This window comes from Oncorhynchus mykiss, chromosome 4 (genome assembly GCF_013265735.2).
Source record: "Oncorhynchus mykiss isolate Arlee chromosome 4, USDA_OmykA_1.1, whole genome shotgun sequence".
In the NCBI taxonomy this organism is placed as follows: Eukaryota; Metazoa; Chordata; class Actinopteri; order Salmoniformes; family Salmonidae; genus Oncorhynchus; species Oncorhynchus mykiss.
The window spans coordinates 28,760,001-28,772,074 of record NC_048568.1 but is presented as its reverse complement, the minus strand read 5'-3'; the positions used below and the strand labels follow the sequence as shown (position 1 = coordinate 28,772,074).

At 41.3% G+C, this 12,074-nt stretch overlaps 1 protein-coding gene across 5 annotated transcripts in view; it reads right to left on the bottom strand.

The window, feature by feature from the left end:
- LOC110521072 (1-phosphatidylinositol 4,5-bisphosphate phosphodiesterase beta-1) overlaps positions 1-12,074 on the bottom strand; it is a 235,687-nt gene that overhangs the window by 162,679 nt on the left and 60,934 nt on the right. For all 5 annotated transcript variants that reach the window (XM_036976055.1, XM_036976056.1, XM_036976057.1 and 2 more), the window contains exon 3: positions 5,035-5,103. In XM_036976055.1, coding sequence (XP_036831950.1) covers positions 5,035-5,103 — 69 coding nt within the window. The remainder of the gene's footprint in view (positions 1-5,034; positions 5,104-12,074) is intronic.

Below are 12,074 nucleotides of genomic sequence, written 5' to 3'. Positions count from 1 at the left end.
ACCCAGAATCCATGTTAATTCCAGGTTGTAAGGCAACAATATAGTAAAAATGCCAAGGGGGGTGAATACTTTCGCAAGCCACTGTATACCAAACAATGAACACAAGCAGTTGTCTGTTATGAAGAATATGGAATTGTCAGATTCTATGTTTCCATACCCCTGTCATTTCCATCAGTACTGACCAGGCGGGCCTGTGTCTGTAAGAAACAGATCCCAGACGTAGACAACACAGCCGTGAAATCCCTGGCAAGCCTGTTTAGACACATCTGACCTTCATTAACTACACAACAGCCCATCTCACATCAACACTGTGTCGGGCTGGCTCTGTCTGTCTGCTACAACTAGCTGTTGTCTGAGATGACGCCACTCATCTTGAGGGACATTAAAGTAACCCACAAACCCACATAATAACCTATTTATAATTTAAAAAACAAACATTTGTTAGGGTGCTAGTGATACTGCTTCTTGTCTCTCTGTCTCAATGGGACTGGCCTTGTTGAATAAATACAAATGTTTTTTTATCTACCCTGTGTCCTTCCATAATAGAAGCAGGGACTTTGCTGTTCTTTAATGTAAAAGGAGAATTTGTATAATGAGAATGAGGCTGAGATAGAGGTACACGCAGAGGTACAGTAGAGGATGAGGTAGAGGTAGAGACTCAAACACACCAGCTGGCTGGCTTGTTTACGGACATATTAAATCAATCTTTATCCCAGTCTGCTGTCCCCACATGCTTCAAGAGGGCCACCATGTTCCTGTTCCCAAGAAAGCAAAGGTAACTGAGCTAAATGACTACCGCCTCGTAGCACTCACTTCCGTCATCGTGAAGTGCTTTGAGAGACTAGTCAAGGACCATATCACCTCCACTCTACCCGACACCCTAGACCCACTCCAATTTGCTTACCGCCCCAATAGGTCCACAGATGACGCAATTGCAATCACATTGCACACTGCCCTAACCCATCTGGACAAGAGGAATACCTATGTAAGAATGCTGTTCATCGACTACAGCTCAGCATTTAACAACATGGTACCCTCCAAACTCGTCATTAAGCTCGAGACCCTGGGACTCGACTCCGCCCTGTGCATCTGGGTCCTGGACCTCCTGACGGGCTGCCCCCAGGTGGTTAGGGTAGGTAACAACATCTCCACCCCGCTGATCCTCAACACTGGGGCCCCACAAGGGTGATTTCTCAGCCCTCTCCTGTACTCCCTGTTCACCCATGACTGCGTGGCCACGCACGCCTACAACTCAATCATCAAGTTTGCAGATGACACTACAGTGGTAGGCTTGATTACCAACGGCCTAAAGGGAGGAGGTGAGGGCCCTCGGAGTGTGGTGTCAGGAAAATAACCTCACACTCAATGTCAACAAAACATAGGAGATGATCGTGGACCTCAGGAAACAGCAGAGGGAGCTGCCCCCTATCCACATCGACGGAACAGTAGTGGAGAGGGTGGAAAGTTTTAAGATCCTCGGCGTACACATCACAGACAAACTGAAATGGTCCACCCACACAGACAGTGTGGTGAAGAAGGCGCAGCAGCTCCTCTTCAACCTCAGGAGGCTGAAGAAATTTGGCTTGTCACCAAAAACACTCACAAACCTTTACAGATGCACAATCGAGAGCATCCTGGCGGGCTGTATCACAGCCTGGTACGGCAACTGCTCCATCCATAACCGTAAGGCTCTCCAGAGGGTAGTGAAGTCTGCACAACTCATCACAGGGGGTAAACTACCTGCCCTCCAGGACACCTACACCACCCGATGTCACAGGAAGTCCAAAAAGATCATCAAGGACAACAACCACCCGAGCCACTGCCTGTTCACCCCGCTATCATCTAGAAGGCGAGGTCAGTACAAGTAGAGTTAGTACAGGTGCTTCAAAGCAGGCACCGAGAGACTGAAAAACAGCTTTTATCTCAAGGCCATCAGACTGTTAAACAGCCACCACTAACATTGAGTGGCTGCTGCCAACATACTGACTCAACTCCAGCCACTTTAATAATGGAAAAATTAATGTAATAAATGTATCACTAGTCACTTTTAACAACACCACTTTATATAATGCTTACATACCCTACATTACTCATCTCATATGTATATACTGTACTCTATACCATCTACTGCATCTTGCCTATGCAGTTCGGCCATCACTCATTCCTATATTTGTATGTACATATTCTTATTCATTCCTTTACATTTGTGTGTATAAGGTAGTTGTTGTGAAATTGTTAGGTTAGATTACTTGTTAAATTTCTCAGTCTCTAGTATTTATGCTGCAGTAGTTTATGTGTCGGGGGGCTAGGGTCAGTTTGTTATATCTGGAGTACTTCTCCTGTCCTATCCGGTGTCCTGTGTGAATTTAAGTATGCTCTCTCTAATTCTCTCTTTCTCTCTTTCTTTCTTTCTCTCTCTCGGAGGACCTGAGCCCTAAGGACCATGCCTCAGGACTACCTGACATGATGACTCCTTGCTGTCCCCAGTCCACCTGTCCGTGCTGCTGCTCCAGTTTCAACTGTTCTGCCTGTGATTATTATTATTTGACCATGCTGGTCATTTATGAACATTTGAACATCTTGGCCATGTTCTGTTATAATCTCCACCCGGCACAGCCAGAAGAGGACTGGCCACCCCACATAGCCTGGTTCCTCTAGGTTTCCTCCTAGGTTTTGGCCTTTCTAGGGAGTTTTTCCTAGCCACTGTGCTTCTACACCTGCATTGCTTGCTGTTTGGGGTTTTAGGCTGGGTTTCTGTACAGCACTTTCAGCTGATGTTTTAGGCTGGGTTTCTGTACAGCACGAATCGCTGATGTACGAAGGGCTATATAAATACATGTGATTTGATTTGATTTGATAGTACCGCATGATTGAAACTAGAAGCACAAGCATTTCGCTATACTCGCATTAACATCTGCTAACCATGCGTATGTGACAAATAAATGTGATTTGATTTGATGTAGAGGCTGTGGTAGAGGTAGAGGCTGAGTTACAGGCTGAGATAGAGGTAGAGATAGAAGTAGAGTTAGAAGGGCTTTATATATAATTTTGATTGATTGATTGATTAAAGCTGCAATATTTAACTTTTCGGGTGACCTGACCAAATTCACATAGAAATGTTGAAAGCAAGTCTAAGAAGTGGTATATCTGTTCTATGTAAGTTATTTCTATGCTTCCCGTTCTTTAGTTTAGTTTTTGCGTCTCTTACACTGTCTCTTACACTGTCACTAACACTGTCTCTTACACTGTCTCTTACACTGTCACTTACACTGTCTCTTACACTGTCACTTACACTGTCTCTTACACTGTCACTTACACTGTCTCTTACACTGTCACTTACACTGTCTCTTACACTGTCACTTACACTGTCTCTTACACTGTCACTTACACTGTCTCTTACACCGTCACTTACACTGTCACTTACACTGTCTCTTACACTGTCACTTACACTGTCTCTTACACCGTCACTTACACTTGCGTCTCTGTACATGAGCGTCAAACAGCTGAAAATACAATATTTTTGGTAATGTAAAATATATTTCACAGCGGTTTAGATGGTACAATGATTCTCTGCACTGCTTGTTTTGTCATATAAACTGAAATTAGGCGAACTATTAGAATTTCTGGAACTAAGAAATGGTGGAGCGATTTGTACATATTGCACCTTTAAAGTGAGGCATTAATGGCCTTTAAAGTGAGGCATGAATGGCCAGAGAGCCAAATATGCCTGACAGATTCTCTGACGGTTGCAGATAGTTTGCCAATGTGAGAATGCGTACATATTCCTATGAGATTGGTCACAACCAACTAAAATTCAGTTTGGCGTCAAAAGCAACAGCTGCCAGTGTGTTGGTATGCATCATTAGCAGGCTGTCTGCTCTTCAGTCTGCTCTTAGAAGGAGAGCATCACAAAGGGCCATTCCATCCAAATACTACAATTTAATATGTTGTTGTTTACCATAGCAATTAGAGATTCGTGCCAACGGTCGTTATGTCGAAGTCTCCTTGACTCCTGGTGTAGCAGCTGTAGCCAGAATGCGACACTCAGACACACCCAAGGCCATGGCATTGCTCAATAACACTAAGCTGTGCCTCGTTTGAAGTAGTGCTTGTTTATATGTTGTCTGTTTATGTGTCAAGGGGGTTGGAGCATAGCAAAGGAATTTGCTTTGTAAAGATGACAAGACAATAACTATTCTATTCTATACTATTCCCTATGCCATTCTGGCAGATCTGACTAATCTGGGGGTATTTCTGTGTGCAAATAAGTACACACACACACACACACACACACACACACACACACACACACACCATTGTACAGTGATATCCTCCAGGTCTGTATCCATCTGCAGATATATTAAAATGTCCGTGTCTCTGTCTCTCTCTTCCTCTTTCACCTCATATTCCTGTCCAGCCTACATAAAACTAAAAAAATATCCTATTAGCTTGTCTGTCTTCCAGTATTTCTCATAAAACCCTGTTATATATCCTATTAGCTTGTCTGTCTTCCAGTATTTCTCATAAAACCCTGTTATATATCCTATTAGCTTGTCTGTCTTCCAGTATTTCTCATAAAACCCTGTTATATATCCTATTAGCTTGTCTGTCTTCCAGTATTTCTCATAAAACCCTGTTATATATCCTATTAGCTTGTCTGTCTTCCAGTATTTCTCATAAAACCCTGTTATATATCCTATTAGCTTGTCTGTCTTCCAGTATTTCTCATAAAGCCCTGTCATAAACTTTGGAACTGAGTTTTTGGCAGAAAGACAGTAAGGCTGTGTTTAGACAGGAAGCCCAATTCTGATTTTTTTTTTTACTAATTGGTCTAATCAGATCAGTTCTGAAAAATATCTGATGTGAAAAGATCTGATGTGAAAAGATCTGATGTGAAAAGATCTGATGTGATCTTTTTAGTGGAATTAGTGGAAAAAAGATCAGAATTGGTCTGCTTGTCTAAGATACACAGATGTACATCTGAATCTATTTGAATCGTGCACTGAGCAGAAGTCACTGGCCCGACTGACTTACCTTTGGCGTTTTTGTGCATTTTCCATTCCTGGCGTCCTTGATGTAGGCAATGTCCAGGAGATCAGTGTCCTGTAAACAAGCAACAGAAATAGAGTGGTAAGATTCAGTCACGTGTGGGTTTGTCCAGTGGGTGTGTGTGTGCACGTGTGTAAGATAGTGGATAGGAAACACATCAGCCTTTGTTGCCTGGGGGAACCCTTTGGAGAGGATGAGATGTGTGTCACCTAGTCTAGAAACACAAACACTCACTGTCGTACAATGACACACTCACTATCATATGGGGCAGCAGGTAGCCTAGTGGTTAGAGCGTTGGACTCGTAACTGAAAGGTTGCTAGATTGAATCCCCGAGCTGACAAGGTAAAAATCTGCCGTTCTGCCCCTAAACAGGCAGTTCACCCATTGTTCCTAGGCCGTCAATGAAAATAAGAATTTGTTCTTACCCGACTTGCCTAGTTAAATAAAGGTTTAAAAAAATAACACACTCACTGTCGTACAATAACACTCACTGTCGTACAATAACACACTCACTGTCGTACAATAACACTCACTGTCGTACAATAACACACTCACTGTCGTACAATAACACACTCACTGTCGTACAATAACACTCACTGTCGTACAATAACACACTCACTGTCGTACAATAACACACTCACTGTCGTACAATAACACACTCACTGTCGTACAATAACACTCACTGTCGTACAATAACACTCACTGTCGTACAATAACACTCACTGTTGTACAATAACACACTCACTGTCGTACAATAACACACTCACTGTCGTACAATAACACTCACTGTTGTACAATAACACACTCACTGTCGTACAATAACACACTCAATGTCGTACAATAACACTCACTGTTGTACAATAACACACTCACTGTTGTACAATAACACACTCACTGTCGTACAATAACACACTCACTATCGTACAATAACACACTCACTGTCGTACAATAACACACTCACTGTCGTATTATAACACTCACTGTCGTACAATAACACACTCACTGTCGTACAATAACACACTCACTGTCGTACATTAACACACTCACTGTCGTACAATAACACACTCAATGTCGTACAATAACACTCACTGTTGTACAATAACACACTCACTGTCGTACAATAACACTCACTGTCGTACAATAACACTCACTGTCGTACAATAACACACTCACTGTCGTACAATAACACACTCACTGTCGTACAATAACACTTACTGTCATACAATAACACACTCACTGTCGTACAATAACACTCACTGTCGTACAATAACACACTCACTGTCGTACAATAACACACTCACTGTCGTACAATAACACACTCACTGTCGTACAATAACACACTCACTGTCGTACAATAACACACTCACTGTCGTACAATAACACACTCACTGTAGTACAATAACACTCACTGTCGTACAATAACACACTCACTGTAGTACAATAACACTCACTGTCGTACAATAACACACTCACTGTCGTACAATAACACACTCACTGTCGTACAATAACACACTCACTGTCGTACAATAACATACTCACTGTCGTACAATAACACTCACTGTCGTACAATAACACACTCACTGTCGTACAATAACACACTCACTGTCGTACAATAACACTCACTGTCGTACAATAACACACTCACTGTCGTACAATAACACACTCACTGTTGTACAATAACACACTAACTGTCGTACAATAACACTCACTGTTGTACAATAACACACTCACTGTCGTACAATAACACACTCAATGTCGTACAATAACACTCACTGTTGTACAATAACACACTCACTGTTGTACAATAACACACTCACTGTCGTACAATAACACACTCACTATCGTACAATAACACACTCACTGTCGTACAATAACACACTCACTGTCGTATTATAACACTCACTGTCGTACAATAACACACTCACTGTCGTACAATAACACACTCACTGTCGTACATTAACACACTCACTGTCGTACAATAACACACTCACTGTCGTACAATAACACTCACTGTCGTACAATAACACTCACTGTCGTACAATAACACACTCACTGTCGTACAATAACACACTCACTGTCGTACAATAACACTCACTGTCATACAATAACACACTCACTGTCGTACAATAACACTCACTGTCGTACAATAACACACTCACTGTCGTACAATAACACACTCACTGTCGTACAATAACACACTCACTGTCGTACAATAACACACTCACTGTCGTACAATAACACACTCACTGTCGTACAATAACACACTCACTGTAGTACAATAACACTCACTGTCGTACAATAACACACTCACTGTAGTACAATAACACTCACTGTCGTACAATAACACACTCACTGTCGTACAATAACACACTCACTGTCGTACAATAACACACTCACTGTCGTACAATAACACACTCACTGTCGTACAATAACACTCACTGTCGTACAATAACACACTCACTGTCGTACAATAACACACTCACTGTCGTACAATAACACTCACTGTCGTACAATAACACACTCACTGTCGTACAATAACACACTCACTGTTGTACAATAACACACTAACTGTCGTACAATAACACTCACTGTCGTACAATAACACACTCACTGTCGTACAATAACACACTCACTGTCGTACAATAACACTCACTGTCGTACAATAACACACTCACTGTCGTACAATAACACACTCACTGTCGTACAATAACACACTCACTATTGTACAATAACACACTCACTGTCGTACAATAACACACTCACTGTCGTACAATAACACACTCACTGTCGTACAATAACACACTCACTGTCGTACAATAACACACTCACTGTCGTACAATAACACTCACTGTCGTACAATAACACACTCACTGTCGTACAATAACACACTCACTGTCGAACAATAACACACTCACTGTCGTACAATAACACTCACTGTCGTACAATAACACACTCACTGTCGTACAATAACACTCTCACTGTCGTATAATAACACTCACTGTCGTACAATAACACACTCACTATTGTACAATAACACACTCACTGTCGTACAATAACACACTCACTGTCATACAATAACACACTCACTGTCGTACAATAACACACTCACTGTCGAACAATAACACACTCACTGTCGTACAATAACACTCACTGTCGTACAATAACACACTCACTGTCGTACAATAACACACTCACTGTCGTACAATAACACTCACTGTCGTACAATAACACACTCACTGTCGTACAATAACACACTCACTGTCGTACAATAACACACTCACTGTCGTATAATAACACACTCACTGTCGTACAATAACACTCACTGTCGTACAATAACACACTCACTGTCGTACAATAACACACTCACTGTCGTACAATAACACACACACTGTCGTACAATAACACTCACTGTCGTACAATAACACTCACTGTCGTACAATAACACTCACTGTCGTACAATAACACTCACTGTCGTACAATAACACTCACTGTCGTACAATAACACTCACTGTCGTACAATAACACTCACTGTCGTACAATAACACACTCACTGTAGTACAATAACACTCACTGTTGTACAATAACACACTCACTGTCGTACAATAACACACTCACTGTCGTACAATAACACTCACTGTCGTACAATAACACTCACTGTTGTACAATAACACTCACTGTCGTACATTAACACACTCACTGTCGTACAATAACACTCACTGTCGTACAATAACACTCACTGTCGTACAATAACACTCACTGTCGTACAATAACACACTCACTGTTGTAAAATAACACACTCAATGTCGTACAATAACACTCACTGTCGTACAATAACACACTCACTGTCGTACAATAACACACTCACTGTCGTACAATAACACACTCACTGTCGTACAATAACACTCACTGTCGTACAATAACACTCACTGTCGTACAATAACACTCACTGTCGTACATTAACACTCACTGTCATACAATAACACACTCACTGTCGTACAATAACACTCACTGTCGTACAATAACACTCACTGTCGTACAATAACACTCACTGTCGTACATTAACACACTCACTGTTGTACAATAACACACTCACTGTCGTACAATAACACTCACTGTCGTACAATAACACACTCACTGTCGTACAATAACACACTCACTGTCGTACAATAACACACTCACTGTCGTACAATAACACACTCACTGTCGTACAATAACACACTCACTGTCGTACAATAACACTCACTGTCGTACAATAACACTCACTGTTGTACATTAACACACTCAATGTCGTACAATAACACTCACTGTCGTACAATAACACACTCACTGTTGTACAATAACACTCACTGTCGTACAATAACACACTCACTGTCGTACAATAACATTCACTGTCGTACATTAACACACTCACTGTCGTACAATAACACACTCACTGTCGTACAATAACACACTCACTGTCGTACAATAACACACTCACTGTCGTACAATAACACTCACTGTCGTACAATAACACTCACTGTCGTACATTAACACACTCACTGTCGTACAATAACACTCACTGTCGTACAATAACACTCACTGTTGTACAATAACACACTCACTGTCGTACAATAACACACTCACTGTCGTACAATAACACTCACTGTCGTACAATAACACACTCACTGTCGTACAATAACACTCACTGTCGTACAATAACACTCACTGTCGTATTATAACACTCACTGTCGTACAATAACACTCACTGTCGTACAATAACACTCACTGTTGTACAATAACACTCACTGTCGTACAATAACACTCACTGTCGTATTATAACACTCACTGTCGTATTATAACACTCACTGTCGTACAATAACACTCACTGTCGTACAATAACACTCACTGTTGTACAATAACACTCACTGTCGTACATTAACACACTCACTGTCGTACAATAACACTCACTGTCGTACAATAACACTCACTGTTGTACAATAACACACTCACTGTCGTACAATAACACACTCACTGTCGTACAATAACACTCACTGTCGTACAATAACACACTCACTGTCGTACAATAACACTCACTGTCGTACAATAACACTCACTGTCGTATTATAACACTCACTGTCGTACAATAACACTCACTGTCGTACAATAACACTCACTGTTGTACAATAACACTCACTGTCGTACAATAACACTCACTGTCGTATTATAACACTCACTGTCGTACAATAACACTCACTGTCGTACAATAACACTCACTGTCGTACAATAACACTCACTGTTGTACAATAACACACTCACTGTCGTACAATAACACACTCACTGTCGTACAATAACACACTCACTGTCGTACAATAACACACTCACTGTCGTACAATAACACACTCACTGTCGTACAATAACACACTCACTGTCGTACAATAACACTCACTGTCGTACAATAACACTCACTGTCGTACAATAACACTCACTGTCGTACAATAACACTCACTGTCGTACAATAACACTCACTGTCGTACAATAACACTCACTGTCGTACAATAACACTCACTGTTGTACAATAACACACTCACTGTCGTACAATAACACTCACTGTCGTACAATAACACTCACTGTCGTACAATAACACTCACTGTCGTACAATAACACACTCACTGTTGTAAAATAACACACTCAATGTCGTACAATAACACTCACTGTCGTACAATAACACACTCACTGTCGTACAATAACACACTCACTGTCGTACAATAACACACTCACTGTCGTACAATAACACTCACTGTCGTACAATAACACTCACTGTCGTACAATAACACTCACTGTCGTACATTAACACTCACTGTCATACAATAACACACTCACTGTCGTACAATAACACTCACTGTCGTACAATAACACTCACTGTCGTACATTAACACACTCACTGTTGTACAATAACACACTCACTGTCGTACAATAACACTCACTGTCGTACAATAACACACTCACTGTCGTACAATAACACACTCACTGTCGTACAATAACACACTCACTGTCGTACAATAACACACTCACTGTCGTACAATAACACACTCACTGTCGTACAATAACACACTCACTGTCGTACAATAACACACTCACTGTCGTACAATAACACACTCACTGTCGTACAATAACACTCACTGTCGTACAATAACACACTCACTGTCGTACAATAACACTCACTGTCGTACAATAACACTCACTGTTGTACATTAACACACTCAATGTCATACAATAACACTCACTGTCGTACAATAACACTCACTGTTGTACATTAACACACTCAATGTCGTACAATAACACTCACTGTCGTACAATAACACACTCACTGTCGTACAATAACACACTCACTGTCGTACAATAACACACTCACTGTCGTACAATAACACTCACTGTCGTACATTAACACACTCACTGTCGTACATTAACACACTCACTGTTGTACAATAACACTCACTGTCGTACATTAACACACTAACTGTCGTACAATAACACACTCACTGTCGTACAATAACAATTAGGCCACAAGTAGGTAACACATATTCCTAAATGGACTGATGTCCTGCCAAACAGTGGATTCACACACTTAGACACACACACTCATCAGTGCACAGACAGATACACACACACACACACACACACACACACACACACACACCGATGTACTTGTGAGCTTTTTCTCTCATTCTCTCCTCACACAAATGGAGTGCTGTTTGTTGCAGACATTGCTAGCTTTCTACAGTCTGATATTGCATTGTGAAAAGAACAAATGCCCGATTCTCACTTATTGTAGGCCTATTTGGTAAGTAATGATTAGTATTTGTCTTCTTTTTGTTTGGTAACACCAACCTGTTTCTCACCTCCGCTCAGAAATGGCTACGAGGGGAGCAGCACGCGCCAGTCAAGTTTACGACTCTATCCACAGGTTTCGCGCCTTTCGTTATTTGGTGTGTGTTGGCATCCTAGGTAGTGTATGTGTACATTAGCACTCTGACTAGGCTGGGCT